Consider the following 25,941-nt stretch of genomic DNA (forward strand, 5'->3'; position numbering starts at 1 on the left):
AATGATAAAGGATCTATCTTTCTGTATATTCGCAGCACATTACACTTGTCTACATTGAGATTCAATTGCCATTCCCTGCACCATGCGTCAATTCGCTGCAGATCCTCCTGCATTTCAGTACAATTTTCCAATGTTACAACCTCTCGGTACACCACAGCATCATCTGCAAAAAGCCTCAGTGAACTTCCGATGTCATCCACCAGGTCATTTATGTATATTGTGAATAGCAACGGTCCTATGACACTCCCCTGCGGCACACCTGAAATCACTCTTATTTCGGAAGACTTCTCTCCATTGAGAATAACATGCTGCGTCCTGTTATCTAGGAACTCCTCAATCCAATCACACAATTGGTCTGATAGTCCATATGCTCTAACTTTGTTCATTAAACGACTGTGGGGAACTGTATCGAACGCCTTGCGGAAGTCAAGAAACACGGCATCTACCTGTGAACCCGTGTCTATGGCCCTCTGAGTCTCGTGGACGAATAGCGCGAGCTGGGTTTCACATGACCGTCTTTTTCGAAACCCATGCTGATTCCTACAGAGTAGATTTCTAGTCTCCAGAAAAGTCATTATACTCGAACACAATACGTGTTCCAAAATTCTGCAACTGATCGACGTTAGAGATATAGGTCTATAGTTCTGCACATCTGTTCGACGTCCCTTCTTGAAAACGGGGATGACCTGTGCCCTTTTCCAATCCTTTGGAACGCTACGCTCTTCTAGAGACCTACGGTACACCGCTGCAAGAAGGGGGGCAAGTTCCTTCGCGTACTCTGTGTAAAATTGAACTGGTATCCCATCAGGTCCAGAGGCCTTTCCTCTTTTGAGCGATTTTAATTGTTTCTCTATCCCTCTGTCGTCTATTCCGATATCTACCATTTTTTCATCTGTCCGACAATCTAGAGAAGGAATTACAGTGCAATCTTCCTCTGTGAAACAACTTTGGAAAAAGACATTTAGTATTTCAGCCTTTATTCTGTCATCCTCTGTTTCAGTACCATTTTGGTCACAGAGTGTCTGGACATTTTGTTTTGATCCACCTACCGCTTTGACATAAGACCAAAATTTCTTAGGATTTTCTGCCAAGTCAGTTCATAGAACTTTACTTTCGAATTCATTGAACGCCTCTCGCATAGCCCTCCTCATACTACATTTCGCTTCGCGTAATTTTTGTTTGTCTGCAATGCTTTGGCTATGTTTATGTTTGCTGTGAAGTTCCCTTTGCTTCCGCAGCAGTTTTCTAACTCGGTTGTTGTACCACGGTGGCTCTTTTCCATCTCTTACGATCTTGCTTGGCACATACTCATCTAACGCATAATGTACGACGGTTTTGAACTTTGTCCACTGATCCTCAACACTGTCTGTACTTGAGACAAAACTTTTGTGTTGAGCCAACAGGTACTCTGAAATCTGCTTTTTGTCACTTTTTCTAAACAGAAAAATCTTCCTACCCTTTTTAATATTCCTATTTACGGCTGAAATCATCGATGCCGTAACCGCTTTATGATCGCTGATTCCCTGTTCTGCGTTAACTTTTTCAAATAGTTCGGGTCTGTTTGTCACCAGAAGGTCTAATATGTTATCCCCACGAGTCGGTTCTCTGTTTAACTGCTCAAGGTAGTTTTCAGATAAAGCACTCAAAAAAAAAATTCACAGGATTCTTTGTCCCTGCCACCCGTTATGAACGTTTGAGTCTCCCAGTCTATATCTGGCAAATTAAAATCTCCACCCAGAGCCATAACATGGTGGGGAAATCTACTCGAAATATTTTCCAAATTATCCTTCAGGTGCTCAGCCACAACAGCTGTTGAGCCAGGGGGCCTATAGAGACATCCAATTACCATGTCTGAGCCTGCTTTAACCGAGACCTTCACCCATATCATTTCACATTTCGGATCTCCGTCAATTTCCTTCGATACTATTGCACTTCTTATCGCTATAAACACGCCTCCCCCTTCACTGTTCAGCCTGTCTCTACGGTATACATTCCAATCTGAGTTTAGGATTTCATTACTGTTTACGTCTGGTTTCAGCCAACTTTCTGTCCCTAGTACTATATGGGCATTGTAACCGTATATTAATGAGAGCAGTTCTGGGACCTTTCTATAGACGCTCCTGCAGTTTACTATTAGCACATTAATATTGTTATTCCCTGTTGCATTTTGCCTACTCCTACCTTGCCGCGTCTCAGGAGGCGTCTTGTCGGGCCTAGGGAGGGGATTCTCTAACCTAAAAAACCCTCATGTGCACTCCACACGTACTCCGCTACCCTTGTAGCCGCTTCCGGCGTGTAGTGCACGCCTGACCTATTCAGGGGGACCCTACATTTCTCCACCCGATAGCGGAGGTCGAGAAATTTGTACCCCAGATCTCCACAGAATCGTCTGAGCCTCTGGTTTAAGCCTTCCACTCGGCTTCAAACCAGAGGACCGCGATCGGTTCTGGGAACGATACTACAAATTGTTAGCTCTGATTCCACCCCGCGGGCGAGGCTTTCCGCCTTCACCAATTCCGCCAACCGCCCGTACGAACTGAGGATGACCTCTGAACCCAGACGGCAGGAGTCATTGGTGCCGACATGAGCAACAATTTGCAGTCGGGTGCACCCAGTGCTCTCTATCGCCGCCGGTAGGGCCTCCTCCACATCTCGGATGAGGCCCCCCGGCAAGCAGACAGAGTGAACACTGGCCTTCTTCCCCGACCTTCCCGCTATTTCCCTAAGGGGCTCCATCACCCGCCTAACGTTGGAGCTCCCAATAACTAATAAACCCCTCCCCCCGTGTGCCTGCTCGGACCTTGCTGAAGGAGCAGCCACATGTCCACTCACAGGCAGAGCGGGCGATGCCACACGGCCAGCCTCCACATTGATCCCGACCACGCCCACCCCCACTCACCGTATGACGTCACATGTCTTTCTCAGCTGCATGTGTTCCCCAGCCCCTCCCCTCCCCACCCCACCTTCCCTTCACACCTACCTTTTTGGGGGGAATTTCGAATTTTGGTGGGAATGTAGAATTTTAGCAGGGATTTTTTTTGTCCCAGGGTTGTGCTGACATCCCATTCCATCCAATTAAAATTGGCAGTATCCTTTCCAGGACTCAGACCCTGGTCCCCCTCGGTGGAAAGCCCAATTACACCCCCCCTAACACAATTAAACCACCAGAGCCACTTGGAATTGATGGGAAATTAAAAATGGCGGTGCGCTCTTTGGGACTCGAACTCTGATTCTACTGGATGGAAAGTCCTAATGCACTACCAACACATGGAAACTGTCCAGATGTGGGAGAGGAAAGTTAGAGTAGTGAACTTTATTTATTTTGCTCGGGAAACTGACGCAAATATCGATCTTAATTACGTAATTAATCACAAAGATTTTGCCTAATTACGCAACTACATGCATAGCGCTACACAAAGACGGCATAAAAGCGCAATAACCCTCAAAAATTGACGATACCATACAACTGGTGTTATCCAAGGGGAAAGCACTTCGCAATACCACTCGAACCTAGTGAGACACACTCAAATTCTACCCTACACCTACAAGCTGGCAGGAGAAAGGCAGGGGTGTAAGGTACTATCTTTATTCTTTTTGGCAGGAACAATGTTCAACTGACGAGACGCTGGTGCTGGACAGAGAGGAGTTTAAAAAGTGCATTACCTGTGAGCATACAGTATCTATTGTTTTATGTCACAGTTCGTTACAGACATCTGCTGAAAAATCAACCTGCAGCCCAGGTAATCGATGCCAGTACATGTTACCACAACTGATGGAAAAGTGCATCATAGTTCTAATTAAACCTCGAAATAGTCGTGAAAAAGCGGCACTCGTAATGAAGCGGTCATATTGCAGCACATGTCCTAAAAGACTGTGGAGGGGTCAGTGGTTGAAAGTCTGTTCTCCTTGATGGGCATCTACCAGCTGCGGAACATCGAAGTCCTCTTCCTCCCTCCTCCTCCTACAGGGGAGGCGGGACACAGGCTTCTTGAAACAAACAGTCAGCTCCTCCACCAAGTGTCCCGTAGCTTCTCTGTACATTCACGGCCTGCCCAATACTGCCATCCTCTGCAGTCACTGGACACACTCGGCCATCTGTGCTACAACTATACCATATGCGGTTGGAGGTGACTGGTTGCATTCGAGTATAGCGCTACACTGTGCCGCACGACCAGAAAAACAGTGCGTTTGCGCTACATTTACAAGCAATTTTGCAACATGGAACGGTAAGTGATGTCATGATCACATGGATAGAAGTGAATAAAATCGATAAAATAGCGGAAATTACGTACAAATTGAGGGAAAACACGCCGAAATGCGGGGGTATTGACGGAGTACTGGCCTGTCTCCTGATTGGTGCAGAACAGCTCTTGTACATGGGAACGATTGTACAACAGCAAGAGGAATGTGGGAAAACAGCAGGATGGAAGGAACAGGATCTGGGGATACAAACTTTTCTTTTTCGTCGAAGCATCATTGTACTGTATGTCTATTGAGAAACTAGTGATTCACGCAAAATGACTACTGTGTTTGATGATTTCCTCGAAAAAAGATAACCATCTGCCTCTAAACTTACTTCCATATCGTTATAGGATGACGGAGAGTGGATGGAGTGATAGGGTGAGGTTGTAATGAGGTAGTATATAAGGTAAACTGATGATGCATTCTAGAGAGAGAGAGAGAGAGAGAGAGAGAGAGAGAGGGGGGGGGGGGACGTGTTGCAGCAGGTCATTTCACAATATTTTTCCGTTGCTCTGTCGGGATGCATCAGTTGTGGGATATAATCTGCATTCAACTCGCATACAAATGCGTGTTCTGGGTGTGATGTACAGCACTATTAACTTGCGATCGTTAACAGCAAACCTCTTGGTCATCAGGAGGCTTCCATCCTGTTTCAACACATTCTCCTAGACGAACGGAGATTTATGCGACGTACCCCATTTCCCTTCCCCATCTTGGGCATAAAATCGAGTGTTTAGTTCCATAGCTATGGTGATTCTAAGTTAGTGACAGGTGTTGGTGAGAATTACAATCCTCATGTATACATCTGCTTGAAATATGTCCTTTTTACTGATTTATTGACCGAATGATGTATAATTTGACATGTCATACACTTCTGCTATGCGTTTGTCCCTTACTTTGTAAAAGGCATTCCCCATTACTAACGATCATTTTATATAGGACTGATGTGAGCATAGTATACTTTCTGAACCATGATTGGATGTGTGTAGTGGGGGATGTACACCTCTGGAAAGCTATATTGTACGTGTATCACAAGGAACTGATGTTTTGAGGAAGTAGTTTTTCGTATTACAGTTTATCACCATAGTTTATAGTAGAGGAACCTGCCAGGAGAATGTACGTCATGCGCTGTAAATTTATTTCTTACATTGTGATAGTAACAGTGCTGCATTCCATACGAGCAATTGGTCAGAAACTGCAACGAAGTAACATTATAGCATGTTTTAATTGCAGACCATTGTAGCCTTAGAATTGCATGTGCTTATGTCCTCTCTTACCAATACCTTCTTGATAATGACCCCACACACTAGAACAATACTTTACAATTGCTAGTGCAGTTGATCTACGTAAAACGCAGCAAACTCCGTCCGTCTGGAGCTGAATCATGCATAAAAGCCATCCGTTTCTTGTTCTTAACCGTCTGTTATATCATCACAACAGTTTCATATCTACTGTACACCGATAAGGGGTGCTAACCTCTTTGACATAACGCGCATCTGGGGAAGTCTTGTACCCTTGGATGAGTGCGGGGCATCAGTTACAGCCTCAGTTCACACTGTTCCTACACGAAAGGTGGAATGTAGTGGTATGCTTCTGGTCAGCTGCAGGGAGTGTTGGTCAAAGACATTGTGAAGAGAGCTTCCGGTCTCTAACTTTGTCCTAAGAATGAGACAATGCCCTGTGACACCCATCGACAGAGACAAAGATCGTAAGTTACGCACTGTGATCAAAGTGCTAGAGAATGTAGGTCGTTGTCTGGTATACTTTGGTGAGTTTGTTCGAGAATTAACAATGAATGAACAGACTGCACAGTCATCTACTTACATTCATCATGGTAGTCGCAAAGTAGTGGAGGGGCTATTCAGCAATGATACAGAAACTGGTAAGCATGCTGCGCGTCATTGATCGGTGTTGAAATTACATTAAAATTGCTAAAACTGATAGCACTGTCAACTATGATACTTATTATTATAGTACATAGACAGTGGCTTTTCCATCCCAACAGTCCAGGTACGCTGTTGATTACCACATAATGTGATTTACACCGTGCGATGTCTAGTTTTCTGGGGGAGTTAATGGACCAAGCGTGTTAATCTCAGTTTAGAATCTGACACAGACATCGAAGTCGTGGCGGTAAAATAGATGAATGGAAGTGTGCAAAGCTTGTTACAGCAGAAAAAGCGGTGAATCAAACAACGACTGATAACATGTACAGTACAGGTGAAGAAACTTTACACCGATCTGCGCAAGCGACGTCGATTACTGGCCACCAGCTCCAATGGATAAATACCTGTATATTTAATAGGATCGCCACATATGCTCGATGCCATCACATAGAAGGTATTTGTTTTCAATATATCGGAAGAGAGAGATGCGGTAAAAATCTATCGGATGAAATTAATGGAGCATTTACAGTTCGTAATTTTTCTCGGCTGGATGGTACAGAATAATGATGCTAGAATGCTTGGGTGATAGACATGAATGGATCCTGAGGGACGCGGATCTGCTTCGATGCTGATTCTTCCTAATTTTCCCAGCAAGAAACACCACCGTAACTGTTCGTACTGTCGTCGTGTTGAAGGAGCAGGCTTTATTTCACACTGACGTTACACATTGTACACAGGTGGCGGAGCTACGACAACATGTTCCCACTTCCACCGAGTGGTCGAAACACGCTCCTGTAGCATTGGCTCAACTCACGCCGTTGCTACACAGGTTGCATAATTTGGTGGATATTGCTCTCTCCAGCTTCTAGGTGAAATTGCTAAAACTGATCTCGCTATCAGCTGCGGTGTGTATTACAGTACATAGCTCCATATCAATGTCTTCTTTCCAATCCTGACCGTCCACTGGGTATGCTGTTGATTACCGCGTAATGATTGACTGACATCACTCCGTTGACCTGAAGGGAACACTGGATATCTGCTACTTGTCACTGTGGAACATGGGATTAAATGTAGGAGTCATCACATCCATATAGTTCTTAGGGAGCCCCCCCTCATTGCTACAGACTCGTTCTATTTCTATATGCAACTATACCCTGTACAGGTTTTTATTTTTTTCTACCAATAACAGCGACTCTTTTTATTTGTGGTACCTCATGTGTGTTATGATCAGCACATTCCGGCGATGGTCAGCACCGGAACAGTAATCATGTACTTGTCTGAAAAATGAAGGAACAATGCTTTTCTAAACGAAGCAGCGAGACATCCACTACCCTTTCGATGGGAAGATAAGATTAACTGTACAGGTAATCACCTTGGAATAGTTGTTGGAGGCCTTCTACGATCTGGAGACTCTTCCAGTTTCCATATGTTGTGATGTGTTTCACATTTTTTTCAACGAGAAACAACGTGTCTATGTTTTATTTCTACTAGCCTGTGGTGTGGTAGCTGCATAGTTTATGCCATGCAACGTTCAGTTTTCTGTGAGAGCCAGAGGATGGAAACATGTTATTGTCAGTTTAGCAGCAGCTGACATGGGTCAAAGTCATGGTAGGAAAAACGAAGTGCATGGCGGTGTACACTGATTGGGTATGTTTCAACAACAAAAAATGTATTAAATCGGTTATGAAGGAGCAATACAAGCGCCCTCTCGTGTGATTGATACTCTGTTGGATATGGTCATCCTACAGTACAGGTGACGAAACTTACACTTGTCTGTGGAAGCGACTTACTTTTAAGGGAACGGATGGAATCTATGTTATGTATCTGATCACATTTGGTACCTCTCCATAGGTTTTGGCAGCGAATTCAGTACAAACTACAATATTATGAGTGCTAAAAAATCTTTTTGCATCTGTCGATAAGGAATGGCTGACATTGATACTGTGCATTCGCTAAGTCAAACATCTGAGAATGTGCAGCAACTAACGAATGGTACTGGGTGTATATAAAATGTAGAAGTAATACCCGCTATCCCCACGTGTGAGGACACTATAGCAAGACACGGTGATTCGCAGGACGGCGCGGCAGCGTACGCAGTACGGTGTACATCTGGTGGTCGGTGGTACAAACGTTCCTAAATGGTTAAATAGAATATTTAATATGTAACTCTCAAACAAGGTATCTACATCAAATCCCCTCCGTTGTTACAATGGATCGACATCCTTATAGTGGACTTACACGACAGTTCATGCAGGTAACTTCCTTGGGCTGCGACCTTTGAAGTGGTAGGTGGTACGGCAGAGGCGGTCATAAATCATTGATAAGATTGTAGGAGGTGTGGCAACTATGCATGATGCACAACCAATAGGATAGCTGCCCTTGAATAGGACAAGGGACCTAGAGGATGTGGCAGAGGTGGTAAGACCCATAATTATTGTAAAAGGGTGTGGGAGATAAGGCAACAACGCATACTACCCTACTGCCCTTTAGTTGGCAAAAACACGATGCTGCATCCATGATCTTCAGATTTATAAAAAACGACAAAAAAGGCAAAGGAACCTATTTACAAGCTGTCAACAGAAGGTAAAATAAAAGGTAAAATAATTGGAATTACACAATAGACAATAGATAGGAAACATATCCATGAAATCATTATTGTTACAGTAACGTGCCATATGCGGTTTGCCCGGACAAGTTACTTCAGTTTCTCTGCCTCTACGCTAAAATTAAAAACGACAGGATATTCGACCATACGGTGGCGAAGCATCAAATACAGATACCACCAAGCAAGAAAACGTAGTCATCGTTTCGCTAAGTACAGTACCAATAGAAATAACGGAATAATAATTTCAAGTTAAAAGATAAAGTACAAAGATATATAAAATGACAGAATGAGAAATTTTGTGTAAGCGACCCATGGCCATCGGCAGCTAGCTGCTAAGTAATGTACAGTAAGTATGGTGTGTCTGATTTATACCACAATTACCATTGTTTCAGTAAAAACGCCGTCATAATTGTGCAAAAACCTGTAATACGCAATCATCGAAATGTACGACATAAAGCACAGACAATTGCAATAACCGTTAGGCGGAACAAGTACACTTTTTCCTCGTGTTTTCAAACTATTCTCCAGTGTACAATAAAGTGCGTAACAAATGCAAAACAAATCCATTACAGGTGCAGTTCAAAATGTTGACAGCATGAGCACGGCAGAGTGTATATCTCCTGTTAAGGCGCAACTAATTCTGCCGAAAAAACAAATCGGAGACAGGAATGAGCAACACTGAATGCAATCTTGGCGACGAAGAGTAGATTAGTGCTTGTTGGTGTCAACTGCAAGTACCGTAGATTAATGGAAATAATTTATTTCGAAAGAAGACACTCAGCCTATAGTATCTACAATTGCTCTCTTGACAAAATGTTTTCAGTGCACTGCAGCTACGGATATAAGCAGGGGATGAAAACAAACGAAATTCAATTACACAACAGCGAGCCCTAGCAGAACACGTGTGCCTGATACCAAATTAGTTCGAAAATGTTCCTATACAACCTGTGAAATTTTGTAGGTGGAGTTCCAGATCACCCTGCACAGCAGAGAAACTTGAATGTTTTCAGTTTAGGCATTGCTGACGATAATGTTACTACTGTTATATACCTTCTGTATATATTTTTGTCTGTTTCAGCCTTCTGTATCATTCTAGATAATTAGCCTAAAAGCCGGCCGAGTGGCCGTGCGGTTAAAGGCGCTGCAGTCTGGAACCGCAAGACCGCTACGGTCGCAGGTTCGAATCCTGCCTCGGGCATGGATGTTTGTGATGTCCTTAGGCTAGTTAGGTTTAACTAGTTCTAAGTTCTAGGGGACTAATGACCTCAGCAGTTGAGTCCCATAGTGCTCAGAGCCATTTGAACCATTTTTGAACCAATTAGCCTAAAACTGACAATCAATGATCAGACTTTGTTTTCCCATCGTGCAACTGTAGATTGTTCTCGTTTGAAACCAACTATTCTTGCGATCAAGATTAACAGTTAAGAACATTTTGATGTATTATAACAACGTGGTCCATTCCTCGTGCGTGCTCCGTTCGTTGACCAAGACAAGCTTCGCAGAATTCATTGAAATTAGAAGGCGCTTTTCAACGTACCTGAGAAGCTGTTGATGGGTTTCAATACAGAGACACAATTCTCTGTATACATTGTCTCCGGTACTTTTAATCGCGTGCCGCTTGCGCCAAAATCCGTCGCCACGCATCCTCAGCCGGGCCACGCGCGACGCGAGGATCTTCATCTGCGCGGCCACCAGGATCATGACGGACACAAAGAGGCAGTCAATGCCGAAGCTGATCTGCGTCATCCACGCTCCGGCCATGCACTGCACAGCGTATGACAGCTCGTAATAGTTGCTGTTGTTGTCCCAGGGATGCTGCGCTAGGGGCAAACGGCGCGCACCCCCTTTCATGATGAGCGGCATGGGGTACCACGTGACGTACTGGGACACCATGAGCAGCAGCATGGCCGTGGTGAGGCGCGCCGCGGTCCTCTTGGAGCGCCACAGCAAGTGCCCGAGGACCGGGTCCTGAGAGCAGGATTCGCTCTGTAACAGCATCAGATCGTCCACTCGTCGGACCAGAGCGAAGTACTGCCGTCTGCGCCTCACGAAGAGCGCCATCTTGACGACGATGCTGCCGATGTTGAAAGTACTTATGAGTACCAGCGTCGCTTCCTCCATGTCTCCCCACTGGAAGAAGAAGGATGTCGAAGCCTCACTAACGTACCAGATGCCCAGTGCGAAGTTAAAGATGCTGTAAACGTGGTATAATCGACACCTCGATAGAGGCCACGCCCCAAAATAACACAAGTGGCGCATGTTCAGCTTCAAGACTGACCGCTCGCTTTCTGACCAGGACAAAGGATACTCTGTGACATCCCTTTGCCTGCTTTTCATCGCTCCTCTTCCGCCTGCGAATCAAAATACTACGTCTGAATCGACTTTCGTAACACAGACCGGTGCAGACAGCTGAGCGAAATTGTAACTACTCCGTTCAGCCTCTCAAGCCATTTACGCTGAACGTTGCTTGTATACATATATATATACAGGACTGCTACCTGAACAAATTTTACAGGTCGAGATGAATTCTCAATTACAAAGTAATATTGCAGCACTTCACATCTGATTTATTCATCATCTTCGTCATTTATTCTTGTCTGAGTTATGTAACGTAAACAAACACAGTAAGTCAATGGGGTTTAATAAAACAGCCTTACTGAAACGTTAAACAATCCAGTTTGAGATGGATACTTATAAGTCACGTGACGATGTATGCTGTTCATCACGCCCGTAAAAAGTTAATAACGAAAATCTATAAAAAGTATACTTACAACCCTCGTTTTTAAGCCATTACGATATGTACTGTGAACGTCAAATTTGTCACCAAGTTACATCTTGAGACAACAATCCAAGTCGCGTACGTAGTGCGAGTAATATACAAAGACAGATGACCACAAAATAAAACTAGCTTTACAATAAAGCTATTTAGATGAATAAAGATTAATCCCAGGGTGTTATCACTCTATGTAACATTCAAAGGCTTGTTCGTTTTACTCAATAAGAAAACGTATACCTGGACATGGATTTCCTTATTCTCTTTGCTAGTGATATTTGAGCGAAATACGACCCTGTAGGCAAGGACAGAGTTAACTTCGTTCCAAACTGCTGTGTGGTAGACAGCACATCAAAATATTTATTTGGCAAATATCATGTTACTTTTGTTTGCATTTGGAAAATTTGATAGATAAACCTGCAGCGTACTATGTTATTCAAGGAAACTTACTGAAACAGTGGAAACAAGTGGTTATCGATAACCGGTAAATTCTCCGGTATGTGGCACAGACGTAATTTAGAGAGGACATGAACTCGGAATCTATCAAGCACGAATTTTTATTCTGAAATTATTTGTCGCTGACCTTTTGTTGGCGACCAACTTATGACAGTGGTAGAACAATATCACGTCTGAAAGACATGAGCTAGCCACGAAAAAATTTTCCGACACTTAATGTGAGATGACGATAAATATCAGTTGCAATGTAATCTTGAACTTAAATCACTTTCTCATACTTAATATCCACAAGGTATCAAGTTAGAAGTTCTCTAGCTACACCGATGCATCATTTTCCCCAGTCGATACCGATGCTCGACTGAAAGGTCTCTGATCACAAGGCTAACAAAACTATTGGACTTGACTGTTTAGGCTAAACGTGTGTACTGTATTAAAGCTATTTTGATGGCAGTCTTAATTCTTTCATATCGATAAGACTGTACATTTTTTAAACTAGTAACATAATGTGTGCGAGGTTAAACTATACTTTTTCAGACAATTTGAACAATGAAACGGAATGTCTTTAACACTGAACTCTTGATATTTGCAAATGAAATAGGTTTTTTAAATGTATTAACTATTTTCCCTCTCTTGAGAATTGAAATTTTTATTGTTGCTTTCACTTTCCGGTTATCGGTGTGAAGCACAATGTAAAACAGAGACCATTAAAAACAACATTGACAAGATATTCTTGATTGCGTCCCGTTTAAATTTGAGCAGTATATTTGTTCTTAGGTACATAATCATGTTGTCCCTCGGAACAGTTTTTCACATTGTAAAGAAACCTACTTTTGCGGAGTATCGTCTGTTGTTTCAGTAAAATATTGCAGAACATTTAAATTTGACACTATCGTTTCCAAATGGAATAACCAAATACATTAAACTTCTATTGTAAGGTTGGTTTGAGGCAAAACAGTGCAATGTGTGCCAAGGTGCAACCATCTGCATCTACGTCGAAAGAGATAAAATAATTAATTACAAAATTACAATGTGTTATATTTGTTCCACAGTTCCTTTTGCATAATTAGATTTCTTGGGCTTTATCGAAATAAATTAAGCTATAGCAGAACGGTAAAATCGTGAGAAGTCAGTGACGCCAATAGCATCACATTTAATAGAGCTCGATATTGCAGGAAACATAGGGTGAAATTAATATTATTTATCTTTATATGCGTCGAAAGTAATTAAAGTTTTACAGTTCTCTGTAATTTAGTTGCAAAGGTATTACGAATGCAGCTGCCTGATTGCCGGACAAAGCATTAGTATCAATTTGCTTCACAGATACCTGTCTGACATTTTGTTTGTGGCTGCAAATATTTTTCTCGCTAAACCTGACATTTATATTAATTTTAGAGAGAAATTAGTGAGAATGTAAACCTGGAGGAGAGTACTGTAAGAAAATGAGTCACAAATTGCCGGCAGTCCGAAAAAGGAGAGATACTAAACATCTGAGGTGTGATGTTACAGATGAATACAGAAAACTAAATAGACTACTAAGATACAAGATGAGGAATCTAGTATCAGAGTTGATGATGACAGGAATAATTGAAAAATGTTGACTAGAGAAAAATACGTGAGGGTGTGTTAAGGCTTCAAGTTTATAGCATTAGTGACACTACAGGGAGTCGTATTGGGCAAAACCACTGAGGAAGACTGATGTGTTGGCAAATGTGCCAACACCTTGTAGATAGAGGAGGCTGAAATGCACGCTATCTAACGCAGACGGGCGTGAAGTCTGGAACAGGATACTTTATGAATGCACTAAAGAAAAGTACGTAGCGTCTGTTTACTTAACTTTAATTCATCCTTGTGGTACATCGCTCTTGACTATACAAATGAGACTCTCTCCAGATATGGTTAATGGCGCCTTGCTAGGTCGTAGCCATGGACTTAGCTGAAGGCTATTCTAACTGTCTCTCGGCAAATGAGAGAAAGGCTTCGTCAGTGTAGTCGCTAGCAAAGTCGTCGTACAACTAGGGACGAGTGCTAGTACATCTCTCTAGACCTGCCGTGTGGTGGCGCTCGGTCTGCAGTTACTGACAGTGGCGACACGCGGGTCCGACATGTACTAATGGACCGCGGCCGATTTAAAGCTACCACCTAGCAAGTGTGGTGTCTGGCGATGACACCACAACTACCTCCCCCTTGGGAGTTCCCTCCTGGTGATCCGTATGGAGGACAATTCCGGAATCTTTTACCAATGGAGAGATCATCATGACACTTTTTAAATTTCGGGCTGTATGTCCGGTTGATACTCATTATGTGTCTTTAATTGCAGTGGTTTGCGTTTCCCTACGCATTCTCATATCGTTGATCATTGCTGACTCTTCCGCCTGTTAGGGGCGGCTTCCCACTTCGAGGGAAAAAGAGTACCCTGGACCTGTGTTCGCCCCTCCGCCCTCTTTGACAAGGCGGTTGGAAGAACGAAGGTGACTTGCTGTGTCGCAAGTATTCGGCAACCATTGCTGATGACTTTCATTCGAATCTTAAGCAGTGGGGAGTTCCGAACAGGGACTGACGACGTTTCATTTATTAGTGAAAGACACTACCCCTGGGCCATGGGCGCTGTCCCTGAAAAGTGCTGAGGAGTTGTAGAGGATTGACTTCAGAATCAAATCAAGGATAGGGACCGCTGTCCGTATACGTTGTCCAACAACGCTACAGAGTGTCGAAATCACAAACGCCGGCTGCTTCTTCTGGGCGACGCCTTCGGCAGTAAAAGTGACATAGCACGCCGACGGACCGTGGGCGTAATGTTTCACAATGTTGTTTGTTATTCGGTGATCGCGCGACTGATCGTCACGATCGCCAGTGGAGAAGATGGAGCTGCTTTCTGAGTAGGATGATCTTTTTTCAAGCGAAGACTTTGTTCATCAGGTGGCTATGCGGGACTGTATCGAACGCCTTTGAGAAGTCAAGGAACACGGCTTTATCTTGGACGCCGGTATCTGTTGCTACTGGGTCTTGAGGACGAACACCAGAGGGTTGTCTCACATAGCTTTTGTTTACGGAGCTCATGTAGATTCCTACAGCAGAGATTTTTGGTCCCAGAAATGCCATAATATGGCAGTATTAAACATGTTCCTAAATTCTACAACAGACGACATCAGAGATGTACATCTTCCAGTTTTTATATATGTTTGATAACTACTTTATAAGATTATAATAGCTTCTACTTTTGTCCACTCATTAGCTTAGCTTCGCTCCTCTTGTGATCTGCGATACTATGCTGCTAAAAGATGAGGCAGCATTTTCGAAAACTGTGTGTGGAATGGTACGTGTATCCAGTCAGGTCCAGTGGCCTTCCGTCTGTTGAGAAATTTTGTTTACTTTTCTGTCCCGTTGTCACTTATTTCGATGGCTGTCATTTTGACACTAGTGCGACGATACAAAGGAGCAAGTGCGATCTTCCGCAACGAAACAGTTTTAGAAACAGTTTCGATGCCGTTACGGTCATAGAGTGTCTGGTTAGATGGCTTCGGTACTTTTACTGACTTAGCAGAAGATCAGAGTTTCCGTCGAGGTGACAGATAGAAGTTTACTTTTGAATTCACCAAGCACTTCACACCTGGCTCTTCTTATACGTACTAATTTTGGCTTCGTTCACTTTTGTCAATGTGGCGTTGGCTGCTTTTACACTTGCAGTTAAGCTTCCTTTGCTCTGGTACAGGCATTCTAGCACGGCTGTCGAACCATGGCTGATCTTTGCGATTCCTCACAATTTTGCAAGGCACATACTTGTCTAAAGCGTATCGTGTAACACGGTTCAGCTTTGGCTATTGGTGTTCCTCTTTGTCAGTGCTCGGGATGACATTTTCTCCTTGACCAGTCAGGCAACTTGAAATGTGTTTTACGTCGCTCTTCAAAAATGTCGTCGTGCATTCCTTTACAGGCGTATTCAATGATACGGTAAGGACTTTATGATTACTGAGTCCCTCCTCTACGCCAGCTCAATTGAAACTTTTGTGGCTTTTGGTGACCAAGTGATCAAGTATGTTATCTCACAAGTCGATTCTCTGATTATCTTCTAAAGGTAATTTTCAGATAAGGCATTTACAACTATTTCTCGTGATGCCTCTCCCTTATTAAAAATCTTAATCAGTTGAGTCTCCCAGTCTCGAGCTGGTAAGTTGAAATCTCCACCTAATGCTGTAACACAACCAGAGACTCTCTCCAGATATGGTTAATGGCGCCTTGCTAGGTCGTAGCCATGGACTTAGCTGAAGGCTATTCTAACTGTCTCTCGGCAAATGAGAGAAAGGCTTCGTCAGTGTAGTCGCTAGCAAAGTCGTCGTACAACTGGGGCGAGTGCTAGTACGTCTTTCTAGACCTGCCATGTGGTGGCGCTAGGTCTGCAATTACTGACAGTGGCGACACGCGACACACGGTGACACCACAAAGACAGACATTGCAGTGTATCTAACAAACAAGTGAGGACGTGATCACTTCAACCATCACATGCCGAATCTGCCGAATCTTCAATAGTCGGCAGGTTATGGTTGAAGTGATCACTTCAGCGAATATCAGCTAATAGGAGTAGATTTTCAATACCTTGTTGATGTACAACGTACGTAATGCAACAAACTTTTTTAAATGCACCATGCCTTAGTGGATACTACATGACATGTGAGCCATTGGAAATGACTGTGCGTTATTCCTCAGTTGGATAGTGGAAACACACCTAATTTTAATAAAATCGAGAGTCTCAAGAAGAATAACAAACGCACACTGGTGCGAGTAAATAAAAATAAAAAGGGTGATTACCCTTTAATCTCCCGTCACAACAAGATTCTTACAGACTGTATATTTTCTAAAAACCTTACTCAGTAAAATAGGATACCTCGGTGGTAAAGGCGTTAGAATGTGTCATATCGTGCTCATATTCGTCTGACGGGCCTTCTTCAAATTTCTGCTTACAAGTGCCTCTCGCTAATGCTGATGGTTTCCTCGGTGAATACGTTACTAAGCAGAGCCAACAACTTTTCTGCAATTTGTGGGAAACCTTTCCCATGCAATGCTTTTAGTGGTTGCATCATTATTAGGGTTGCCAGGTGACCCAATTAGTCTGGATTGTCCCGGTTTTAAATTTCAAGTCCCGATGTCCCTGCTACATCTTTCGGGACGTTCAGATGTCCCGGGTATCTCCATTTTGATTCTTAACAACTGAGCTGGCGTGAGGTACGCGCGAAACACGCGGCCGCAAGGGGCGGTATGTCTGCGGGACCACAACGCAATGTCAGGGTTGCCGACCTGCTGCGCTAGATGAGTGAGGGAAGAGGAGGAAAATTTTGTAAGCATCCATTACCTCCTTCTTTTGTTTTGAGAGCAGCCATTTTTGTGTTTATCTACTGAGTGAAAAAGCTATTTTTATCAGTTGTTGCCTTTATTTTTAGAATGACTTGTAGTTATTGTTGAGTTCATTAAGAATGAAAAATACAGAATTCGTTTTGGCAGCCGGTCGAGGAATTCAGGGCTGATCAGACCCCTTACTGCTTTCCCTAACAGCGGTAAAAGAAGCGCGTCACAATTTGTTCTAGCTTGGGACTATATAATTTACATTGATGTAATAAGTAAGTGTTTCTGATGCACTGCACAATTTGTATTGTTCTTCCATGTTGATCGTAAGTTATTTTTTCTCCTTCGATAATTTAGAAAGAAAAATTTGTTTTCTTACAATCATTTTATTACCAGTATGACAAAAAGCATGCGTCGAATCAGTAGCTAAATGAAAACAGCTAAATGAAAGCTAAATGTAAATAGCTAAATAAAAAAACTAACAAAATGAAAATAAGGGGAAGAAAAGTGATGTGTTACTGATACGAAAACTAGTTTCTTACTCTTTCTTGAATAATTAGACGTAAGAGCTAACGCACGATAGGGATGACGTAGGTCTAGGACTGTTCTTTCTAATGAGCGACCGCGGAGCAGTGCGTAAACATTATTTATTTGCCTTACATTACGTTCTTAACTTCAGAATTACAGTGCAAAAAGTTAAGAAAAATGAAGAGAAAGTCATTCCATTAGCTTGCCGTCATGAGGAAACCCTTCTTATCTCTGTAGATGCTACTACGAATAGCATAGTCTCTGCTGCGTGCTACATCTGAAACATCGAGTTCAGAAGAATGTAACGAAAATTTACGTAGCTGAACTTTACTGACGCATGAAGCCAGATCGTCTCAGAGGGCTGCGCTTTTATGTAACGCTTGCTCTTGCTTCAGTGTTGTATGAGAAGTTTAAAGAGTCATAGAAACGGGAAGGGGAAGCCTATGTTTCACAGGGCGGACAAAAGTGCAACTAGAGCGAGGGAATGAACATAATAATATTTTGGTTTCCTAAAATCAAAATTCACTTACTGTACAAACTATCAAGAATAAAGTTTGTTGCAGTGACAACTTAAATCGGTAATTTCTCTTAAAGTATTTTCTATTGCGAATCACGTAATTTCTTGTATTTATAGAAATTACTAGCGGACCCGGCAATTCTTCTTAATTGCTAAATATGTATGGCAATTCCATATACATCCTAATTTCCTTGCCATCTCTCTCTCTGCCCATCTCCTCATCCCTCACCTATCTTAGTTTATGTTTTCCTCCTCTCCTCTCTCTTTGCATAACCTCCTCCCACCCCCCCCCCCCCCCCTCTATGTCCATCTCCTCCTCCACCTCCGCCGCCCCTATCACGTCTGAATATTCAGTAGAATATTGTGAAAAACTGGAAATAAATCGGTTAAGATATTTTCAAGATTTGTGGTAACAAGCATTCCTCTATGTATTACTGTATTACATGTGCATAAATTCGATGTTTTACCCTTAAAGAGTGCAGTTGGACTAAACTACATGGCCAATTCCTTTTGATCCCTTCCTTGCTGCTCAAACGTCCCTCATTCGCACGCTGTGTTTCTGTTTCCGGTCCTCTGTCCATGCTTCTTGTCGGCTTCGTGTCTTCGGCTTCATCTTGATTGCCTTTTTCCTTGCTCATATTTCTTTCACCTTCCGGCTGTGATCTTGCTTGTGTTCTTCAGTCCATTTTACGCCTGTTCGTTTGTCACAGTGTATGTCATATAGTTTACTTTTCTTAATGATGTTTCTGAATTTTATTCTGTCGTTTATTGTGACTGCTGTATTGTTGAGTTGGCTCAGGTCTTTTTTACCTCTGCCACCTATTTTTTGTTTCTAGTGGTTACCCAGTCAAAGATCTGTTTGGTCAGTCTGTGTGATGGCATTCTGCATAGGTGTCCATATAATTGTAGTATGCGTTTCCTAATCTTTTCTGTGATTGTCTCCGTATGTTTGTATAGTTACTCAGTAGGTTTCTTGATCCCTATTCCATTGTTGTTAGTTGCGCCAAATATTTTCCTAAGTATTTTCTGTTCTCCTTTTTCTAAATGTCTGATACGTGTACGCCCTAAGAGTAGTATGGTCTCTGCTTCATATAGTGCCTCGGGGAGCACCACCGTGTCGTAGTGGCGTAATTTGGCTTTTTTTGAGATAGCCTTCTTGTTGTAATGATTCTACACTACTTCGTATGCCTTGTCCAGTTTAGTTTTTCTTTCTTTGTTTGAGTCTCTGTGATGTCCGCTCATTTGTTATGTTTCACCGAGGTATTTGAAGTTTGCCGTTTTGGAAATAGTGCCATACTTCGTGTTATTAGATGAGAGTTTCTTTGTGCTCTTGAACTGTGTCTTTTCGTAAGAAATCTGTAGTCCAGTTTTGGAAGCGATTTCGTGTAGTTTTTCAATAGCGTCATTTGTTTCGTTTATACCTTTCGTGACAATCGCCAAAACGTCTGCAAAATCCAGGCATTTAATCTGTAGGTTTCCTAAGATTATTCGCTGTTGTGATGTTTCCCATTCTTTTATTAACTTATCTAACACTAGTTTGAAAAGGAAAGGTGAGAGGCCATCTCCTTGTCGGACTTCTGTACGAATTTGAAAGGGCTGTGATAGTTCCCCACAGATCTTTACTTTGGAGGTCGTGTTGGTCAAGATTTACTCTATGATAGTACGTGTTTTCTTGTGTACTTTGTAATCTGCTAGAATTTTGAAGAGGGTTTTCCGGTCGATAGAGTCGTAATGAAGCAGGCAAAAAGGAATACAAAGTCTCAAAAATGAGATCGACAGGAAGTGCAAAATGGCTAAGCGGGGATGGCTAGAGGACAAAGTAAGGCTGTAGAGGCTGATCTCACTAGGGGTAAGATAGATACTGCCTACAGCAAAATTAAGAAGACCTTTGGAGAAAAGAGAACCAAGAGCTCAGATGGAAACCCAGTTCTAAGCAAAGAAGGGAAAGCAGAAAGGTGGAAGGATTATATAGAGGGTCTATGCAAGGGTGAGGTACTTGAGGACAATATTATTGAAATGGAAGAGGATGTAGATGAAGATCAAATGGGAGATATGATACTGCGTGAAGAGTTTGACAGAGCACTCAAAGACCTGAGTCGAAACAAGGTCCCGTGAGTAGACAACTTTCGATTAGAATTACTGACAGCCTTGGGATAACCAGTCCTGACAAAACTCTACCATCTGGTGAGCAAGATGTATGAGACAGGCGAAATATCCTCAGACTTCAAGAAGAATACAATAATTCCAATCCAAAGGAAAGCAGGTGTTCACAGATGTGAAAATTACCGAAATATTAGTTTAATAAGTCACAGCTGCAAAATACTAACGCGAAATCTTTACATACGAATGGAAAAACTGGTAGAAGCCGACCTCGGGGAAGATCAGTTTGGATTCCATTAGAAATATTGGAACACGTGAGGCAATACAGACCCTACGAGTTATCTTAGAAAGAAGATTAAGGAAAGGCAAACCTACGTACGTAGCATTTGTAGACTTACAGAAAGCTTTTGACAACGTCGACTGGAATACTCTCTTTCAAATTCTAAAGGTGGCAGGGGTAATATACAGGGAGCGAAGGGCTATTTACAATTTGTACAGAAACCAGATGGCAGTTACAAGAGTCGAGGGACATGAAAGGGAAGCAGTGATTGGGAAGGGAGTGAGACAGACGGGGTTGAAGCCTCTCCCCGATGTTACTCAATCTGTATATTGAGCAAGCAGTGAAGGAAACAAAAGACAAATTCGGAGTAGGTATTAAACCCATGGAGAAGAAATAAAAACTTGAGGTTCGCCGATGACATTGTAATTCTGTCAGAGAGAGCAAAGGACTTGGGAGAGCAGTTGAATGGAATGGATAGTGTCTTGAAAGGAGGATATAAGATGAAAATCAACCAAAGCAAAACGAGGATAATGGAATGTGCTCGAATTAAGGCGGGTGATGCTGAGGGAGTTAGATTAGGAGATGAGATACTTAAAGTAGTAAATGAGTTTTGCTATTTGCGGAGCAAAATAACTGATGATGGTCGAAGTAGAGAGGACATAAAATGTAGACTGTCAATAGCAAGGAAAGCGTTTCAGAAGAAGAGAAATTTGTTAACATCTAGTATCGATTTAAGTTTCAGGAAGTCGTTTCTGAAAGTATTTATATGGTGTGTAGCCATGTACGGAAATGAAACATGGACGAAAAATAGTTTGGACAAGAAGAGTATAAAAACTTTCGAAATGTGGTGCTACAGAAGAATGCTGAAGATTTGATTGGTAGATCACATAACTAATGAGGAGATATTGAATAGAATTGGGGAGAAGAGGAGTTTGTGGCACAACTTGACTAGAAGAAGAGATCGGTTGGTAGGACATGTGCTGAGGCATCAAGGGATCACCAATTTAGTACTGGAGGGCAGCGTGGAGGGTAAAAATCGTAGAGGGAGACCAAGAGATGAATACACTAAGCAGATTCAGGAGAATGTGGGTTGCAGTAGGTACTGGGAGATGAAGAAGCTTGCACAGAATAGAGTAGCATGGAGAGCTGCATCAAACCAGTCTCAGGACTGAAGACCGAAACAACAACAAAAACAACAGAATCGTACGCCTTTTTGAAGTCGACAAAGGTAATGATCAGGTTCTGTTTGTGTTGTAGAATCATTTTCCGGTTACAAATTTGTACAGCACAAGACCGTCCTTTACGGAAGCCTGCTTGGTATTCCCCAATCAAGTGGTCGGTCTGGCATTCTAGTCCGTTTAGTAAAGCATTAGAGATGATCTTGTATGTGACCGGTAGTAGGAATATTCCTCTGTAGTGGTTCGGATCAGTCTTGTCACCAGTTTAGTGTAGTGGGAGTATCAGGGCAGTTTTTCAGTCGTCAGGAATTTTCATTGTCTTCCAGATATTTTCCAAGATCCTGTAGATGTTTTTGGTGATATCTGCCTCTTGTAACTTCCAGATTTCAGCTATGATGACGTCTTCTCCTGGTGCTCTACGATTCTTGAGTGACTTGATTATTTCTTTAACTTCTTCTAGAGTTTGAGGTTCACTATCTGGATTGTACGTGCTCGTTTCTGTTATCATTTTTTCCATAGAGGGGACCGTGTTGAGGAGTTTTTCAAAGTACTTTGCCAGAATGTCACAGTAGCTTTTCGTATCGGTTTCTAGGGTTCCATCAGGTCTTCTGCAGCACAAGTTGGGTGGTTGATACCCAGTCATATTTTCTCTGAAAGTTCTGTAGAAATTTCATGTATTGTTCTTCATGAAGTCCGATTCGATCTCCGTCAGTCGCCGTTTATCATGCTGTCGTTTTTCACTGCGAATGATTTTGCTAGATTGTTTCTGTGTTTTCAGGAATTTATGGCTACTCTGTGGATTTATGGCTACTAAATTTTTTCCGTGCACTGACTCGTTTGTCAATAGCTTGGTCACATGTGTGGTTCTACCAACGGTGTTTCCTTGTGCGTGGTGCTTGTGCTAGTATCATTACCTCTTGGATTCTTCCTGAAAGTGGTGTCGTCTGTCGTTTTCCCCATTTTAATTTTGTCTGATATTTGTGTCTGGTTTAAAGTAAGGTATTCGTGATCTGGTCTAACAACTTTGTTCTTCCGGAGTTTTTTCTTGGGCAAAAGACGAATCCTGATCTGTAGTAGGAGGTTGTCTGAGTCGACGTAGCCTTTACGTGTGTCTATATTCAAAATTTCTGTTTGCGACTCTTTCTGGACTATTACGAGGTCGATTTGTAGTTCTTGCTTTCCGCTGGGGAATTTCCATGCGGTAAGTTTCCGTGTTGGTTTCTTGAATTTTGTTGACATAATGGTGAGGTCGTGGCTTTTGCAAAAGTCTATCAGATGTTTTCGATTCTTCTTAGTGTCCTGTGTGAAGTATGTTTTCCTGTGGTATGTCTGTATATCTTTTCTTCTCCGAGTTTAGCGTTGAAGTCTCCCAGTACCATTTTGACTCCATATGCAGGAATATTGATAGTGTGTTCCATTGTCGTCCGGAAGTCATCAATTTCGTCCGGGTTTTTCCTGTTGGAGTCATTAGTCGGTGCATGTACGTTGATTATTGTGTAGGATTTGTTGGCTGATTTCACTGTGATGGTGCTGCTTCTGTCTTTTGGTGACGAAAAGTGGATTTCGCTGTCCGTGATGGACCTGTCTACTCCAAATCCTGTGCCAAAATGCCGTAGGTTTTTCAGTTGTCTCGATGGTTTTCCTTTGTATATTCTAAAGTTCTCCGTGTTGAAATGGTCTTCGTCTGTGAATCGTGTTTCTTGCAGTGCACATATTTTGATTTGAAATTTTTCGAGAGTTTCTGTGAGTTGTTTCATCTTTCCTGTCTTCATCAGTGTGTTCACGTTGAGTGTGCCGATGTTGTGTTTGCGTTTGGTCTTGAGGGAGTTTGAGAAGCTGCGAGTCTTCTCATGACGCTCATGACGATCACAGTCTATTGGCTGGGGCCCGGGGTAATGCGATTTTTCTCGTTGTAACATCATTATGTTTAGTAGTTGGATATATGGCGTGCTGCCGAGTGCAACCTGACTTTCCAGATCAGGAGGTTGGTTGAGGCCGCCACTGACATGTGGAGCAGACCCATTTTGTAGCCGCCCTGTGGGAACAGACGCTACTAGTACTTTTGGTCCGCCCCGAGTATTTCACTTCCTTGGTACCACATATATCTAGGAAGCATTCCTATATATATATATATATATATATATATATATATATATATATATATATATATATATATATATATATATATATATATATATATATAATTTGTAGAAAATTGGTCAAGAAATTTTTGAGATTTTCGGTAATCAAGTTTCCATTTTATATATTACATATGTACTCGCATTTAGATATTATGTGTATAACGATCAGACTGTCTTTTTTTGTGAAAGAATGTGGCAACAGAACTGTCAAACTGAATGCAATTGTTTTACTTTCCTTTTACATAGCAAATGTACCATACCATCCGTAATTACGAACACAACATCAACAACAAAATCAACCAAATCGGTCGAGCCTTTCTCGAGTGCCGATTTCTCACAATCAGTTCTAATTTCCAAATTTTCCGATGAATTCCAGAAAAATTTTCTTTCATAAAAACCTTGTCCTTACAATTACGTACACAACAGACAATAATCAAACAAATGTGCCTATCGGTTTTTAACTGATGGTATTTCATACATGCGGAAAATGAAGTTAATTTCCGACTTTTCCGTTGGAATTTCCAGGAACTTTCATTCATACAAATCTTGTCCTAACAACGAACACAACAAAAATATCAACTAACAGTCAAGCCGTTCTCAGGTGATAATCTTTCTTACACGTGGCAACTCATTTTATTTTTGTGGGTGATGATAAATAAGTGTGTTTTGAACGAGGCTGAAGGATCCGGTCGTTTCTGTGGGATTACCTTTAAATCCTTCCCAAACAATAATTTATTTCTTAGGTTCGGCTATTTCCAATAAAGTATGAATACAACTCAACCTACTAGAGCGTTAATTTTCGTTTCAAAGTATTTGACTGAAAAACGTTAATCCCTGCATGTGTGTGTGTGTGTGTGTGTGTGTGTGTTGTTTTAAATATAATGAGCCTGAAAAACTTAGTTTTTTGAGTAAAATTTAAATTTGAAATTATCGTAGCAACAAGTTATTTATTTTTTTGACTATACTGGCTCGCTCCAAGTATAAAGAACTTTGGTTTGTTACGTCATTAATAATTCATGATATGAAGTTCTAAAATACTCTGATATTATTTATTAATGTATGAGGTTAAGGAATTTTAATTCAGAGAAAATGATTTCCGAAAACTGCCGGGAACCCATTACACATGAAACTCCAAACGCCTAATTAGTAGAAGCGCACACTCCGCTGCAGAGTGAAAATCTCATTCTGGAAACATCCCCCAGGCTGCGGCTAAGCCATTTCTCCACAATATCCTATCTTTCAGGAGTGCTAGTTCTGCAAGGTTCGCAGGAGAGCTTCTGTAAAGTTTGGAAGGTAGGAGACGAGATACTGGCAGAAGTAAAGCTGTGAGTACCGGCCGTGAGTCGTGCTTCGGTAGCTCAGTTGGTAGAACACTTGCCCGCGAAAAGCGAAGGTCCCGAGTTCGAGTCTCGGTCGGGCACACAGTTTTAATCTGCCAGGAAGTTTAGTTGCCTAATTAGTAATTCGTAAAGAAATTTCTATTGGTTTAATAAAGTGTGAAATAATCTCACTGAATTACAGGACAAGAAAAGGATTCCTCAGCTCCACGAAACCAGTGCAGGTATCATTCCTTTATTTAGACCAGGGCCTCTTTCTTCCCAATTTGCTTTAATTTTTACTTTAAGAAATTGGTAAACTAGAGACGACGAAAGCCGAATGAAGATAGATATTTTTTAAACAAATCGACATCAACAGTAAGTTTCACGTAATCGTTCTTTATACGCCGTGTCGAGACATGTCCGATAGGAGAAGAAGCAGCAAGCAGAGATAAAAACGGACGCTTATGAAAGAAGAGGCTACGTCATCTCCAGGACGTCAAGTTAAGGAGAACGTCCCTGTGATCACCGAAGGCAGCAATAATGCTGACTGTGGGCGACCCACAAGATATTCAAGAGGTCACC

At 42.1% G+C, this 25,941-nt stretch overlaps 1 protein-coding gene across 1 annotated transcript; it reads right to left on the reverse strand.

The window, feature by feature from the left end:
• Window positions 1-10,173: 10,173 nt before the first annotated feature.
• Window positions 10,174-10,854, reverse strand: LOC126101336 (uncharacterized). Its single transcript, XM_049912007.1, has one exon. It carries the CDS (start codon window positions 10,852-10,854, stop codon window positions 10,174-10,176), a length of 681 nt encoding a protein of 226 aa, XP_049767964.1.
• Between the last annotated feature and the right edge of the window lie 15,087 nt (window positions 10,855-25,941).

This window comes from Schistocerca cancellata, chromosome 9 (genome assembly GCF_023864275.1).
Source record: "Schistocerca cancellata isolate TAMUIC-IGC-003103 chromosome 9, iqSchCanc2.1, whole genome shotgun sequence".
In the NCBI taxonomy this organism is placed as follows: domain Eukaryota; kingdom Metazoa; phylum Arthropoda; class Insecta; order Orthoptera; family Acrididae; genus Schistocerca; species Schistocerca cancellata.

Bases quoted from the DNA above. Each gene is read 5' to 3' on its own strand.
- LOC126101336 (XM_049912007.1), bottom strand. From the start codon at position 10,854: ATGGAGGAAGCGACGCTGGTACTCATAAGTACTTTCAACATCGGCAGC.